Source organism: Adiantum capillus-veneris, chromosome 8 (genome assembly GCF_014529385.1).
Source record: "Adiantum capillus-veneris isolate H3 chromosome 8, ASM1452938v2, whole genome shotgun sequence".
Lineage (NCBI taxonomy): Eukaryota > Viridiplantae > Streptophyta > Polypodiopsida > Polypodiales > Pteridaceae > Adiantum > Adiantum capillus-veneris.
This window is the reverse complement of record NC_140938.1, coordinates 82,356,037-82,373,773: the sequence shown is the minus strand read 5'-3', so window position 1 is coordinate 82,373,773 and position 17,737 is coordinate 82,356,037. Positions and strand designations below refer to the sequence as shown.

At 44.2% G+C, this 17,737-nt stretch overlaps 1 protein-coding gene across 1 annotated transcript; it reads left to right on the top strand.

The window, feature by feature from the left end:
- The first annotated feature begins 16,246 nt into the window (after positions 1 to 16,246).
- Positions 16,247 to 17,517, top strand: LOC147452454 (uncharacterized). The gene has a single exon (XM_086518948.1). The coding sequence runs from the start codon at positions 16,540 to 16,542 to the stop codon at positions 17,491 to 17,493; it is 954 nt and encodes a 317-aa protein (XP_086375074.1). The 5' UTR covers positions 16,247 to 16,539; the 3' UTR covers positions 17,494 to 17,517.
- The last annotated feature ends 220 nt before the right edge of the window (positions 17,518 to 17,737 follow it).

The following is a 17,737-nucleotide window of genomic DNA, read 5'->3' as shown; positions in this document are numbered from 1 at the left end:
GAATTTTTGCCACTCGCAGCAGAACCATAAGAAGTGGCTGCATTACTGTTACCACCCTTTCTTTGAGAAGCAATAAAAGCCTGTTCAACTGCACGTTGCCTAGTCCTGTTTTTTCTAGAAAGTGACTCTTGCAACAACAATGTGCATAATGTATCAAACTTGACAACTTCAGGATTTCCTTGGGTCATCAGTCTCCAAGTACTAGCAAAAGTCATCAAGAACAGTCTGCACAAGGGAACTGTCTGAAATGACTTCACGTGCAAAAATAAGTTGCTCATTGATATCCTTGACACCAGCAAGGAAAGTGTCCATATCATCTTCCTCATGCATAATCTTCGACTCCAGCTCTTTAGGCAGCAAAGCAATTTTAGCCTCATTACGGCTTGCATAAAGACCTGCTAGAATATCCCAAGCCTGTTTTGCAGAACGAATGTGAGGAACAATGGTGCGCTTCACAGAAAACTCAATCAATGCATGAGCTTGCGCATCCTTTACATCCCAACGAGCTTGTTCTGCCGTAGGCAAAACAACTCTAATAGCAGCAATCCTTGCAGCAATACCTGCAACATCCTCAACCTCGCCTACATCCTCAGAACTAGGACGTACATCAATGCCCTGCACAATGTTCCAGACGCCCTTTGACACAAGAACATGTTGCATCATATAAGCCTACATAGGGTAGTTGTCCCCATCCAACCTGTCCTTAGCAACAAACATCTTGAACACATCTGTGTTGTTGTCAGCCATAGTAAATGCTGCACCTGATGTGAAAACTGTCCGAAAATAGGAGAAACGGAGTGGGAACAACACGTGCTATATAGCACAAACCGTACAAGACTATGAGGCACCTATTATGCAAAAAACGGCACTGACAGAAATTCTGCATAAAATGACGAAATAGCCTGTGCAGTACTGCCTGTAGTGGAAATGGAGGTCGAAATGAGTCCGAATAAAAAATCTAAGCAGACTGAGCTCTACGAGTTCGCCTGAAATTTTTGTCGACCTGCGAACGCTTGCCAAACCTCACTGAAATCGGAGAAAGTGAGCAGGCGTGTGTTGGAGCAGCTGACGACTAAGCCCGGGAGGACGCAACCTGCTCTGATACCAATTGTTGGAATTGGGGTTGCAGAGAAACGCACACAGCTTGGAGAAGACGAAGGAAGCTCAAGGCACACAATAGAGAGTGTGTTACTTAGTATGCAATGGAAAGATAGATAGCCCTAGAGTGATGTGCGTATATACAATGCTCGGTGGAAAAAACCTCCTAAAGAGGGAAAAAATGCCCCGGCGGTCCTAGTGTGTTCACACACATCACTACCACATGTATATGGTAACATCATGCATTGCAAGGGGTATAGTGGAATTGGATGATGTTATTTGAACGGCTTTTATGAACATGTATGCAAATTGTGGCAACTTGTTGTTGAGCATGCAAAACCAACCAGCTCACTCATGTTTATACGCTCACTTCCATAAGGCCAAACAATACCTTCGACAATGTCGAGAAGCAGATTGATAGTTTGTACAAGGATTCAAAAATTTTGCCTCCTGATTGACTAGCTCACTCATATTTATAGGCTCATCATAAAGCCAAACAATATCTACATCATTTTACTTGTGAATATCAAGAAGCAGACTAGTAGTTTGTACAAGGGCTAGAAAATACTGCCTGTTGAGAAAATATAAGATTTATATGAAAATTCTTATCGATTGTAGCTTTTATCGATTTGTTACTTTGGGCTTAGATTATTTGAAGCAATGACAACATTTCATGCCAGAGTATTGGGACAATAAACAATATATTGAGGACCTTGTAGACAAGAACCTAAGATAACAATTGAAGGTGTTAACCCTCGTGGCTCACGGACACCCTATCGCCTACGACGGACACTGTAATCGTATTATTTATTTAAGTAGAGTCAGGCACCGGGCTTGTCGGTCCAATAGGGAAAGGTAGAGTGATCGCCGATGAGAGGCGCACTCTAACACGAACATGGTAGGGTTAAATGGCTAAGCATGGGCACCCAAGTGTGAATGGGGTGAGCTCACATAAAAGCCAATTAAACCTAAAATTGAGTCATTCTCTCATTGTGCAATAGAAGCTGCTCTTGCTCCATCTCCACCTTCTCCTTCACCATCTCCTTGTGTGTGCATGTGTGTGTGTGTGTGTGTGTGTGTGTGTGTGTGTGTGTGTGTGTGAGAGAGAGAGAGAGAGAGAGAGAGAGAGAGAGAGAGAGAGAGAGAGAGAGAGAGTGAGAGAGTGTGTGCAATCGAGCGTTGCGGCGGCACGACGGCGGCGAGGCGGTTGAGCGCGGCGTAGCGGCGTCTCCCTCTTCTTCGCGGCGAGGAATCCTCTACGGCAGGAGCATAAGGCGGTGAGTGACACACCATTGCCCTCTTTGAGCTTACTAGTTAAACTAGTTGTGTGCTTGGAGCCGTCTGCGGCTCGTACACGGTGTATCGGCAAGTCCCTTGCTTTGACAGTGCGGCAAGGAGCGCACATTTTTGGCGCCGCTGCCGGGGAATAGCCCTGCACTAAGCCCAAGAGGCACTTTGTGCTTCTTGTATGAGTGGTTTGCAGTAGGAAAGAAGAGGGAGAGGAAGGCGTATTTTTTCTGCAAGTTGTTAATTCTGTTTTTCTGTTGCGCACAGTTTGCATTTTCTGTGTTTCTGCTGCGTACATTTAGTATTAGTTAGACAGTTAGCAAAATTCTGTTTTTCTGTTTACACACAGTTAGCATTTCTTGCTTTTTTTGCATTTTCTGTGTTTTCACTGCACAGTTCTGTCAAGTTTCAATTTCTGCATTTTCTGTGTTTTGGCACAGTTAGGCGCACAGTTAGTTAATTAAGCAGGTTAGTAATTAGGTGAACCACTGATTAGTAGGTCAGTAGGTAGGTGGGACAGTAAATAGTTATGTGAGGTTAAATTTTCGAAAATAAAAAACGTAAGCTATAAAAACGGACGGGTTGGTTTGTAAAAAAGTTAGATCGGGATCGGTTTCCCAAGCCCAAGCCCAAGCCCAAGCCCAAGCCTAAGCCCAGCCCCAGGCCTCAGTCCTCAGTCTTATGATATATTCTAGACTCACTCTTATATATATACCCTACTCCCTCAAGAGAGAATGAGAGCATGTGGGACAAGTCCTCCACTCTCCTCCCTTCTCTTCCCACTTGCACCCTTAGACTTTCTAGTTTGGGCCTAGTTCCCTACTGGAAATTGACAGTTTTAGGGATTCCGAGGGCATAGAGTGACCAAACGGAGGGCTGTAAAGCACGGCACGACCCTCTGACCGATACGCTCGTTTTGAGCTATCACACGGCCCATTCCACGACACGCTCTAAAAAATCTAGAAAAAAAAACAAACAAAAAACACGCTAAAAACTAGTCACAAGGCCTCCTAGAGCAGCTTTTTGACACCTTAGGGTATCAAAAGCACATGCACTTACGCTCTGGGAGGGTGCTAGAACACGAGCACATTGAGGGTGCCTCTGTTCATACGGACACCCATTACCCATCCACGATAGGATCTAAACCCTCAGCGGGGACACAAGGTAACACCACCCAAGACCCTGAAATAGCCGCTAGTGATTCCTCCTCCGACTCAGAAATCATGGAAGCATACCCTACCCAAGACACAGAGAGAGAAGGCCATGCACCTCCCGAAGCTCCACAGCCTAGTACTAGTATGTTTAGCCGTTTCATGGAAACATTAGGTAGAGCTACTCGCTCGGAACCTGATGCAAATGAAGCACACGAAGGGGGTGGGGAAGTGGACTCTCCTTTCACATCGCACGTGGACCCCACACCCCCAAAGAGTGTCCATGTGGATATCCTGCCAACTTCTTACCAAGAAGGCCCTGTTGAGCTGCCTCCTTCAGAAGTTCCCTCTAGAGTACCGTTGGTGACAAGTAAAACCACGGGGAGCAACATTGCTTCTACCTCACAAGAAACCGTTAACACGTAGACTCTAGAAGGATTGTTCATTAATGATCATTGGACATACGACCTCCACACTGAGGTGTTGACGGATCTACACTCTGGCCACGCCTACCATGTAGGATGGATAGAGATTGTACAATCCACCTCTAGTGCCACGAGCATCGAAGATCAACAGAAAATGATCTGTAATGTTATCCATGGCATTATTCAATCAGAAAGGCAAAACCGAGGGGTAAATATACTCTCAACTGGCCCCATGAGATTTCTGGATACGAGCAAGGCTCAACAGCCTACTCTATCACAAATGGAGACTCCTCTAATGAGCCCCATGGACCCATCTTACGTCACTTCACCTGGGGTCTCTATGCAATCTGAGCCTTCGAGCGACAAATTTAGCTTCCCTAACTTGGCTCAACCCTCTATTAAGGAAAACCCAGTGCTCACTCCAGGGATAAGCCTGACAGAGAATGTACCGATGACATCTACGGTTAGCGCAGTGCCACTACCTAGTGTCGTAGTACCTAATATGGGGCCTCGACCGTATGTGCCTCTAGCCCCTTATGCACACATGGCCCCCACACCTCCAATTGTACCACTTGTTTATGCTCCTCGAGTGCCGCTCCCTAGCCCTTATCCGAGTGGACCTATGCCCAGTGATGTTCCATATCCTCCATCATCCACACATATGCCAAGACCGGTACCCGACCCTCTCCCACATATGATTCCAAGAGTACCTCCACCGGCCCTACCTCCTCACATAGGTGACTTGGCAGCGTTTTCTCAAACCATAGGTCGATCTATCGCGGAAAATATGCGTCACGCATCTCATAGAGAGCCTAGAAGTAAGGCATTACAAATTGCCAAACTCACGCAAAAATTGAATGGGGACGAAGATGCTAGAAAACACATTGAAGTGTTTGAACAAGTATGTGATTCCTTAGGGGAACGCAACGAACTACATAAGTGCAATGCCTTAAGCTTGACATTAAGTGGGAAGGCTGGAGATTGGTATAGAACCCTAAGGGTGGACGAGAAAACAATCTACCCTACCCTTCGAAGGTTGTTTCTAAAGGAGTACATACGAGAAGGTATGCTTTGGGGTGTAGCATCTCAGCTACAGAAGGCCGAACGTAAGGAAGGAGAGTCACTAAGGGACTTCATTAGTCGTCTAAAGCACTTAAACTCTCGTTGCCCTGTAAATGAGCGCTTCAACAATAACCAACTGCTTGATCGATTCATTCGAGGGTTGAGGAATGAAGGAATCTATAATGGACTAGTGATTAGAGGTATCACAACCTGGGAAGATGTCACTGCCAATGCAATCCAACTAGAGGACAACTTGATGATAGCAGGCATGAGGGTGTCTACTGACATGAGATCCACTAGCTCACAAGCCATTGAGTATGAACCCATGACTGCAAAGCCCATTGCCAATGAGCCAAAGGTATTTGAGACATTCTTGACAGACCTCACCAAGGCAATCCAAGAGTCTCTTAAGGATAATCGACCCCCTCAAAATAGTCACATGTATCCAAGAAGGGAGCAACAATGGTGTTCCATTTGCTTAGGTCCACATAGCACTAGTGAGTGCCCTACGTTTAGAGTAAAATTTAATGGAACTTGCAACGCATGTGGTAGGTATGGTCACCAAGCTAAGGATTGTTTAATGATCAAACGCATTATGGAAAATAGACCACCTGTAGCCTGGACGGATGCACCTCGAGCTCCTGTATTGATGCCTGCTCCACCTGTTTAGCAACTACCGCAACACATGGTCCCTAGACCTCAAAATGTTGTACAAGCTACACCGCTACTACCTCCTGTGCTAGGACCGCAGCCCCCGCATCCAAGAGTCGCCCCTATGAACCAAGTGGGTTGCGAGCCATCAAATGCTTATGCAGATGGCTGTGAGGAGGAAATAGACACTAGTATTGCCTACGGACTTGATACATTGGAAGAGTGTCCTATATACTACATGGAAGATTGTTGGGGGCAAGTCAAGCCGGTTTATCAAGCTGCTGCTCTCGCATCCAGAGGTCAAAATATCAACACCCATGCTAGGAGGCCACCTCTTCAATGCTACGAGTGTGGTGGACCATATCGGGCAGCGGAGTGCCCTATTAGGCTGCAAAAGAATGCTGCACAGATGCAAATGAATCAAGGGAGCACGTCTGCAATGCCAATACTCACATGTAATCGTTGTGGCATAGATCACTTGATTGCCCAATGCCCTTATAACCCAAATGCACCTAAAATCACACCCCTAAGTTTGGTCGAAATTGCTAGTGTGACATCGCCAATACCACCCGTCGCACCCGCTTATGCGATTACACGGTCCATGCTTCAAGGGCCAAGACATATCCTCAAAGAGAGAGATACCGCGTCAGTTATCCAAGCAAAGAAAAAGAAGACACGAAGGAAGAGGTCGCAGAATACGGGAAATTCAAAGCCAAGTTCCAAAACAAACATAGGAACAGGAGATGACCCCGTGTATATGAATGACCTCGAGGATGATTCAGATTCAATCGAGACAATGGAGACTAGAACCAATACCACAAAGGGAAAGACCGACAAAGAAAACCGTAACATGGAACCAAATGAAAACCGAATAAGAGAAAACCATAAAGAGCCTCTGAAAACACCACAAGTGTTTCCAAATCCAATCCAAGACCCCCAAGATAAACCGCAGGGGCAAAAAGGGAAGAATCGTAAAAAGAAGATTGAGACGTATCCAAACCCAGTAGACGAGATTGAGCAGGTGAAACATCTAAGAGGTTTAGTGGAGGAGACTCAAGGGAAACTAGAACCAGAACCCATGCATGTCAAAATTCATGACACAGTGTTTCCCACGCAAGTTCATCCAGCCCACATGAACCATAGACTGTTAGCCATATCTAGTATCATCCAAGAAGGGAGTGAGGATGGGGCATCAGGAAGTGAGCATACACCTTTCTTGTTGGAAAGGATGTTTAACGAAGGAATACCTGATCCCATTGAGGAATATGAGATTCCATCCTCACCAGTTCCTAGTCAAGGACCTGCACCCTGCAAAATGCCAATGAATGTTGCCAAACTAGTGGACTTCATGTCTTCTGAGGTCCGAACCACGATCATAGCAAAGCTGTATGGAGATCCTGAGTTATTCCTTGCACTTCGAGCATTCCTTAACGGAGAGCTACGAACGGGATTACCGCAGTTTGCGCAACCAAATAGGCCTGACTCGATTATGATTGATGAGGAAAATCATGTGCAATCACTTGACTTAGATGGACACGAGTCTGTGATCGAGGTACCCATTAACGAATTAGGGCAGTATTTTGAAGGCGACGAGTCTAATGCGACCCTACCCATCACTACCAAGGGATTAACTATATAGGGAATTCTTGATGGTGGTGCGGGAGTTAGCATCGTTACAAAAGATTGTTGGGAATCCATGGGAAAACCCCGCCTCAGTGTTACTAACATTGTGGTAAAGATGGCAAATGGTACCATAGCCAAACCTATGGGGATGCTCAAGGATCTTAAGATCAAAGTTCTAGGACACAAGGTACGACATACGTTCATTGTAATGGATTTATCTAAACACCTTATGTCATATGAAATGATTTTAGGACGACCATTCATGAGGGAAGCACAAATGGTTCATGATTGGTCTAAAAATCATGTCTATTTGCAATTCCAAGACTCTGTCCTTAGAGTGGATTTGGTGACTGGTAAGGTACACCCCTTAGGGAGTAAAACCATTATTGATCATCGCTCTGACACCACAGTTCACTCGGCCCCACTACAATATTGTTACACTTGTAAGAAGGATACAGACATTGGCCAAGATTCTCCTTACATGGATGTGTTACCGGGTATGACGGAACCAGACAACGTAGACTGGGTACACCTAGCTGCAACCATAGATACCTGGGGAAATAGAGGAACCACTTGGGTCACACCAGAGGGGGAAGAGGTACCACAAATTGCACCTCTGAACAGGATAAGTGCCATACATGCGTCTTCTAAGGGCAAGGCAATTGTGGACCAATCTGACAGTGACACCGATAGCTCAATAGAAGACTTTGACCAACACGACTTGGACACTAACTCCCAGAGTGAAACGGATTCTGAATCTCATGAATTAGAGAGTGGAGCAAGTTCAGAGTCAAAACATTCGGAAGGACCGAGCACATCAACCGATGATAGCTCCCGCGAGAGTGAAGAGGACACCAACGAGGACTCCTTTAGTGAGCCAGATCTAAATGCAAATCAAAAGCAGGTCTCAAATAAGAAAAAGAAAAACCTTAAGAGGCGTCGATATCGAGCCAATGTACGTGCTAGGATAAAAAAGAAGAGATCCTCAGCAGAATGGCTCAGTTATATAGGGGCATGTGATGCTCATCGAAAATTGGTAGACAATTGGGGTGAATATCTCCAAAATGTTATGTGGTGTAGACCACGACCCCATGACATAGCCCAATTAGAGATCATAGACAAGCCAAGGTTGAGCCGCACTGCAAGGAGGCGTCAAAACCAAGAGTTAGCTCGACAACACAAGAAAGCAGAAATGGAAGCACAAACCAAAGCACAACCAGAATCCACAGACTTGCATCCTGCACCAGAACATGTCAAATCTTACACCACAGGGGAAGCAAAGGTTGTGTACACAAAAGCCCAAAGAATACCTATCGATGGGAATAATGGAATCTATGATGGTCCGGCAATAGTTAAAGAAATAGAATTAGCTGACCCCGGTGAAGAATCAAAACCTGTTTTTATTGCCCAAGACCTCACAGAAGTTGAAGAGGCGGTCCTCAAAGAGCTTCTCAAGGAATTCAAGGATGTATTCGCTTGGACATACCATGATATGAAAGGTGTTCCACCTTCTGTGGTCCAACATACAATCCCTATGATTAGCACTACGAAGCCCGTACAACAAAGACCCTACCCGATGAATCCTAAGTACGCAAAGATCATTCAAGAAGAACTAGAAAAGCTTATCAAATGTGGGTTCATATATCCTATTGAACACTCTGAATGGGTGTCTCCGATAGTTATCGTGCCAAAAAAGAATGGGAAACTCAGGGTGTGCGTGGACCTCAAAAAAGTTAATGCAGCTACTAGAAGAGACCATTACCCCCTACCATATTCCGAACATGTACTCGAAAGAGTTGCAGGCAAGGAAGCTTATAGCTTTCTAGATGGGTACTCAGGCTACAACCAAATCACGATAGCGCTAGAGGACCAAACTAAAACTACCTTCATCCCAGAATTTGGCGTGTTTGCATTTCGTGTGATGGCTTTTGGCTTAACAAATGCCCCTGCTACATTCCAAAGATTAATAAACACTGCCTTTAAAGAATATTTGAGAGAGTTTTGTGAAGCTTTCTTAGACGACCTTTGTGTTTACTCTTCTTGGAAGGAACATCTATCATGTTTGCGGAAGGTGTTTGAAAAGTGTAGGTTATATCGTATCTCATTGAACCCGTTCAAATGCCAATTTTGGGTCAAGCATGGAGTTATTTTAGGGCATATAGTATCCAAGAATGGTATCTCAACCGATGAGAGCAAAATTAAAGTGATTCTAGAGTTACCACCACCAACCAATTACAAGGGAGTTCAAAGGTTCATGGGACACGTGGGTTATTATCGACGGTTTATTTTATTTTTCGCTGAGATAGCACGTCCTTTGTACAAGCTTCTCATTGAATTTAAATGGACTGAAGAGTGTGACCAGGCCTATGAACAATTGAAGAAAACACTAGCAAGTGCTCCGATTTTAAGGACACCTAACTGGGATGTCATTTTCCATGTGCATATTGATGCATCAAACTTTGCTATTGGGTGTGTTCTCACTCAACTAGGAGAACATAAATTGGACTATCCCATTAGCTTTGCAAGCCGTCAATTGAACGATGCTGAAAGGAACTACACCACTACAGAGCGAGAAGGTTTGGCAATGGTTTATGCCGTAAAGAAATTTCGCTACTACCTTCTGGCAAACAAGTTTGTATTTTATGTGGACCATCAAGCGTTGTTGTATCTGGTAAACAAGCCATGCTCCACAGGAAGAATCACACGATGGTTGTTAATTCTTCTGGAGTTTGATTTCACGATTGTAGTGAGACCTGGTAAAAGGCACGTCATGGCTGATCATTTGTCTCGCATACCCAATGGTGAAGCCCCTACAGGAGTTGATGATGAATTACCCGATACTTCCCTATTCATAGTTGAGACTATGCCTGAATGGAGTGAGAACATTGTTAACTTTTTAGTTAATGGTTTTCCACCCAAGGAACTTCGTAAGGATATTGCTCGAAGGCTAGTAAAAGAATGTGAACCCTATTGTTTGATTGCCGGAACTCTGTATAGATTAGGCAAGGATGATATTCTTAGGCGTTGTGCCCGCGAGGATGAATATTTGTATATCTTGCAAGAAGCACATATGGGCATAGCAGGAGGTCATTTTTCAGGAGACCTGACTGCTAGAAAGGTGCTGCAATCAGGCTATTGGTGGCCAACTTTATTTAAGGATGCATCACTTTTTGCAAAAGGGTGTGATGAGTGCCAATGTTACAAGACCACACAGCGCAAAGACAGAATGCCCTTACATCCTATTAAAGTAACCCAACCATTTGAAAAATGGGGCTTAGACTTTGTAGGTCCAATTAGTCCCGCAGCTCGCAACACTCAATCTCGATATATTCTAGTTGCTACGGACTATGTAACAAAGTGGGCTGAAGCTAAGGCTTCACAAAAAGCTGACGCGAGGACAACAGCTAAGTTTCTTTTTGAGAACATTATCACAAGATTTGGTTGCCCTTTTGAAATTGTTAGTGATAATGGTACCCATTTTATAAATGAGGTAATAAGAGAGCTTACCACGACCTTTATGATATCCCACCATAAGTCTACACCTTATTACCCGCAAGCTAATGGACAAGCCGAGAGCACCAACAAGACTCTAATCTCTATTTTAACCAAGACGGTAGAAGCTCATCGCACTGATTGGGATTTGAAGTTGACATCTGCTCTATGGGCTTATCGTACTGCTTATAAAGTGTCTATTAATTGTACGCCATTCAAAATGGTATACGGCCAAGAAGCGGTTATGCCTTGGGAGTTTGTCATTCCTAGTCTTAGGGTAGCTTCGCAGGAAGGATGGAATGGTAACCCCTTAACCGAGCGTTTGTATATCTTAGAAAAACTAGACGAAGAGAGACAGTTGGCTGTGCAAAATGCTCTTGTGGAAAAGGATAGGAGAAAGAAGTGGTTTGATCGCCATGTGAAGGACAAGGACATCAAAGTTGGTGATAAAGTCCTTATGTATGGAGTACGTAAAGAGAAGAAAAAGTTGAAATATGTTGGTAAAGGACCATATAGAGTATGTGAAATTACCCCACAAGGTACCCTTCGTGTGGAAACTCTTGATGGAGTTGAAACCATTGGATTCCTCAATGGGAGTAAATTCAAAAGATATTATGATCCTTTAAGCCAAGAAGAACTACGGGCCATTCATCAAAAAAAGGCCGCCAAAGCACAAACCGAGTTAAACAAGATACAAGCTCAAGCTGAGGCTAAGGAGCGACAACAACGTATAAGACAAAAACGAGAGGCTAACCTTGGAGTCACAAATGCATTCCACGTGGAAATCGAAGAGGATGGGTTGGACTCTGACACACCTCTACGATACCCTATTGAGTTAAATAGTGCCTATGGAAAAGTGCTATATAACGCCTTATTGGACACGGGTGCTAAATATAATCTGCTATCCTATGGGGTGTGGTGTCAGTTAGGGAAGCCACCTCTATCTGAGAGTATTATCCAAGTCAAGGGTGTCAACAAGAAAAACACTACGGTTTTTGGAATCTGGCACACTTCTGTCAGTTATGACAATGGGATTGTAGCTCAAGACTTTTTGGTCATGCCTACTGGAACTATGGAGGGTAATATAAACCTAGGCCGCACGTGGATGATAGCCACCAAATGCACTATTGATTGGGGGACTGGGGGTGTTACAACTCAAAAACCAACTCTTAGCCCTACCACTCAAGCCATGGTCCCTGAGATATTGACTAAGGAAATAAAACCCAAGACATTGCATGTCCAGGAGGTTGAACCATACGTCCCCATAGCCCAGCTCTCTAGAGCTTCAACTGATGTAGTTGAAAGAAAGCTTGAGACACACAAGAACCATCCTAATATAACAGACAAAACATACAAGTGGGTCCCTAAAGCCTCTGTAGTGAGCATGGTTGATGCAAAAAAACGGAAACCTAGTAAGAACCGTCCCACTCACTCCAAGAAATGTAAAGAAACGTTGCGTTGGATTCCTAAACGACTATTGGAAGCCCAAGGATACTATGAAGGAAATGATCAAATCTGGGTGCCCAAACGTAAAGTGTACTCTTACCTGTCACCTGGCCCATGTAAACCCAATCCTGTGGCTCCAAAACAAATTGAAAATCGCGGAAAAGAAAAAATCATGGAATGTTACACACCCGATCTAGAGCTAGTTTGGGTACCAAAGAAAGAACGATTTGTTCCACCTAGCTCAGGAACAGGGAAATCAAATGAAGCTTCTTGCTCTTCATGTAGTTCCTATACGCAAATAGAAGCTTCGACACAACCTCCACCTACCACTGTACATATCCATACAAGTACGAAAGAGTTTGCACCTCCCGGGGTAAGTTCACCACCTACAACAACGTTGCCAATAAAATCATGGGAGAGTACCTTACCACCCTTGCAACTAGATGAAACGCATAGGGCGGTCGAAAACTATTGGTTAAAACCTTCACCCATAACAACTTGGAACAATTGGTTTCAAAAGGTGATGACCTCCTTCCAAAAGGTATGATCTACCCAAGGAAGGGGGGAGTGTTTGCTAACATCAATCATTCACTCGCTCCCCTCTCAACCTTCCTCCCTGACCTCTCAATTCCAATCTTAGGGAATGTATATATATAGCCTTATACTCACAAAAAACAAAAATAGTAAAGAGCAAGAGCGACTAGCAACGAGAGAGCACCCTATCAGATCTTACATATAAGTCCAAATTCACCGTGTCAATTCAAGCAACACACAAAAACAACTCTTATGTTTTAAAGGCCTAACCAAACCTATCTGTCTTGTCAGAAATGGCTACTTCACCAGAGGCATGCACTTCTATTTTTGATGAAAGGTACCCTTTGTCTTTTCCTCAAGTGTTCTACGTATGCTACCCTATACTTTCTTGCGAATGGGATTTGATAGAGAGCCTTGCATGTGAGAGAAATTTTGAGGAGTTAGAATGGCTGATACGTCTATGGCTAACTAGTGATCCCTACCCAGTAGCGAATGTGTCTCCAATGGCACATGCTTATTCTTTTGCACAAGATGAGTATCCACGCATCGCGAGGTTCTTGATTAGCATGCTTGCACAAGAGGATGATGAAGAGGAACTAATAGAGACCGAGGAAGACTATGGCCTCACGGACAACAATTTTATTTATCTAGATGATGAGGATAGAGGCCTAGCCTTAGGGTGGCCACCCGGTTTATATAATATCCTCTTTCCTTGATTCTAAAAGGGGTGACAGATAGGTAGGTTAGGGGTTTAGATTGTGTTTTGAGTTTGTTTTTTAGGAGTTTTAATTTTTCACACTGACATGCCTCCTAGAGGTATAGTGCCTGTTTTTGGATGTGTTAGGTAGGACTTATATGGATCTCCATCCACATGGCTGAGGACATCTGCTTCAACGAAATGAGCCACTCCATACCTCCAGGTGTACTACTTTCCATGATTCATGTTGGTGGATATGTGTAATTGCTAATAATGATTTTTCATTCTTTGTTTGAGTGCAATAGTTATGATGTTATCTGCCATTATAGATGTATAAATTTGTCTTTGCTTAAGTTGATTGAACTCCAGTTTAATCTTATGGATGAGCCTGGAGATTAGGAGACCGTGACTATAGGTTAACTCATTTACTTGACCACTAGGCCTAGCTAATAAAATTATCCGAGTATTTGAGACCTTAGGAATGTTTTAGGCAGAGAAAGGCTTGCTCACTCAAACAACAAAAAACACTAGTGCGAATACCAAGGAAATGGAAGCAAAAAAAAAAAAAAAAAAAAAAACATAAGTGCCACAAATGAAAAATCTTACGCTGGAAGAGAAATCCTGGCTTGAATTGGTACTTCACTCACATGTATTGTCTATGGTACTAGAGCCCTAGAGGTTCCCAGTGTGGGCGCTTTTCCTTGAGAAGCAAAAAACCCCGGACATATAAAATAAGCACACACGTCACATGATTGTGACCCAAAGTAAAAAAGTATTAAAAATAAAAATAAAAAAAATAAAAGACTTCCATTGAGCTTACAGTTAACATTTCAAGCTTTTGTTTGCAGTTGTGAGAGCGAGTTGGCTAATCAAAGCTGAAAAGCATAGTTAGGGAATCTTGCATTTAGATAATCTTCTTAGCTTAGCTAGTACTAGAGTAGTTGTTTTAACCTTAGTCATAGCTAACTAATTGATAGACTCACCCATAAGCTCAAAACTCTTGATTAATTAATTTACTCAAAGTGCAATTTATTTGTCCTTAATGGCAGTTTAACATTTCATAAATCTTGCATTTACTCATTTCCACATGTACTTTACATTCCCCTCATGATTTATGACAATATAATTCTGCTTGCTAAAACAGTGACTTTACCTTGCAGATTCAAATCTAGATGCTCTACAACATGGACATACCAAGCTTCAACTCAATAGCTTCCGAGGACGGAATCTACTTCAGGAAGGGGGGCAATGTTAACCCTCGTGGCTCACGGACACCCTATTGCCTACGACGGACACTGTAATCGTATTATTTATTTAAGTAGAGTCAGGCACCGGGCTTGTCGGTCCAATAGGGAAAGGTAGAGTGATCGTCGATGAGAGGCGCACTCTAACACGAACATGTTAGGGTTAGTTGGCTAAGCATGGGCGCCCAAGTGTGAATGGGGTGAGCTCACATAAAAGCCAATTAAACCTAAAATTGAGTCATTCTCTCATTGTGCAATAGAAGCTGCTCTTGCTCCATCTCCACCTTCTCCTTCACCATCTCCTTGTGTGTGTGTGCGTGTGTGTGTGTGTGTGTGTGTGTGTGTGTGTGAGAGAGAGAGAGAGAGAGAGAGAGAGAGAGAGAGAGAGTGCGATCGAGCGTTGCGGCGGCACGACGGCGGCGAGGCGGTTGAGCACGACGTAGCGGCGTCTCCCTCTTCTTCGCGGCGAGGAATCCTCTACGGCAGGAGCATAAGGCGGTGAGTGACACACCATTGCCCTCTTTGAGCTTACTAGTTAAACTAGTTGTGTGCTTGGAGCCGTCTGCGGCTCGTACACGGTGTATCGGCAAGTCCCTTGCTTCAACAGTGCGGCAAGGAGCGCACATAAGGTATCAGATGTCGTTTCAAGTTTTTAGATGGTTCAATGTGACATTTTTCTTCTCTTTCTAATTTCTTTGATTTGGAAAGATTACATCTTGGGATTAGGGAGGATGAGAGAGAGAGAGAGAGAAGCATGCTAATTAACACTTAATCACACAATGATTGCACAATAGTAATAAAGAAGAGTTTAGACACAAAGGAGATTGATTCAATTCATAGAAATGAGTACAAAATGAGCTCTTTATATAGGACTTGAGAGAGCATCTCATCTGGCATTATGGATAACATCATAAGGAGGTTAAGATCAGCTAAAGAACTAAAGGCCACTCTTTTAGAAGAATTTTCTAGGCTCATAGCTCGTCCATTAATGCTTTTACTATGTTTAGGAAGACACCTCATGGGGTATACTATGACTTGGGCTACTTTTGGCCATGCTACACATGCCATAGGCCACCTAGGATGCCCAATAGATTAGAGGGAAGTCTCATGGATACAAAGCATCATACTTCCAAGGAAAGGTTCACAAAGAAGGCCAGGATTATAGGCCTAAGCCCATCCGGGATGATGATGAGTTAGTGACGTCTCTCCCTACGTCTCCGTTGTTTCTAAAAGGGCTCTTGCCGCGTAAGATGAACCAAACCTAGAAAAACACTAAACCCCACCCCTCGGCAGGTCAAAAACTAATTTCAAGATCTCGAGATTTTCGAGCATAGGTTTTAATATCGACGCACACGATCAAGCCAGGAGAGAATCTTTGCATGGGGACCATCGATCCCACGCACATGACTCGGTGACAAATCTCCTTGCTGACTTGGAATACGTGCGCTCTTAGCAAAGCCACTTATACACGTCCGACGTTTGGCAGCTGCGCGCAATGGCTGGCCCCCAAAAAATGGTCCCCGGATCCCGACTCCGTCCTCACCCGACATGCTTCTTGAAGCGTAAATTGGTTGAAGGGTATAGCGCCCGCTTTTGATCGAGTACACGACGACGACGAGGTCTCCATAAGTCGGCACACGTTATAAAAGCAGGGCGCTGCGTTAATGGGCGACTCCATTACAACCTGCACAGGTACCCCTCCTCTCTCTCTCTCTCTCTCTCTCTCTCTCACACACACACACACACACACACACACACACACACACACACACACCCCTCTTTAATATACACTGCAAGAGTTGGACAAATAAGCTCTGACGAAAAGGGCGATGCCATTCTGTGGAGATACCGACTCAGAAGCTCCTAAACGCGACTCTGTGAGCAAAGAATCCAACATCATAACTCTCGCAAAGCATAGTCTCAACACTGACTCTCCTCGCCTCCTGTTCCTTACAAAAGATGCGTTATTCATCCATGCCCTTGGAGCCCAGAAAAAGGATGATGAACTTTGCTCATGGCTTCAATTGGGCTTCTCCCTCCCCCTTCCCCATTCCTTGATCGCCAACGCTTGGTCCGCTGGACCGCACCTCTTGATCCTCCTCGCGAGCTCGCTTTCTCCCTTCCACCCTGGACACCTCTCCGTGTGGAACCCCCTCTCCAATTCCCTCTCCAAACTCCCTCCTTTTGCCTCTATTTGGCACCTCATCACTCTTGGTTTCGGCGACAACATGGTTGTAGCGGCGGGCTTTGATTGCAACATCCAATGCGTCATAGAGATCTACCACACCGATCATCGGACCTCCCCCGCATGGCACGTAGTTGGACATCTGCCCCTCTCTTCCAATGTTCAAGAACATGATGAGATCTTGTATTGTGGTGGCTGCTTTTACGTCTTGTGTATGGAATCATCGATGCTTGTTATCGACCCACAAGCATTGAAGCTTACCTTGCAAGATATTCCATGTCCCTCTACTCCAAAACTCATCATTAGTAATGATAATATCTTTATGGTGGAAGAGAAGTACTTTTCGAGCAGCGTGGCACTTTGGAAGTTTGACGAGAAGCAATTTCATTGGCGTGCACGTCCCATTGATTGTCCATACTTGCAAGGCTCTTCATTGAAGATTGCCTACATCAAGGGTGTTGGAATGTCCATTTGTTTCGTTCTTGAGAACTCAAGCATATTGATATATGATCTGCTAAATCATGTGTGGAGCTTTATGGAGGATTGCCCATTTGTACCTACCTCAAGGCCTCTAATATGGGAGCCAAGGATTGATTAAATGTAAGTATTGTGTTTATTTTTGATATATGTGAATTAGTAGACAACACAAATGTGTGTGTGTGTGTGTGAGAGAGAGAGAGAGAGAGAGAGAGAGAGAGAGAGAGAGAGAGAGAGAGAGAGAGAGAGAGAGAGAGAGAGAGAGAGAGAGAGAGAGAGAGAGCAGTATTCCTCAAAAGCTTACGTGTGCTTCATGATGAGCTCGTGGTTCTGTTCGGGTTGATACCTCGTAGAGAGCATTGATT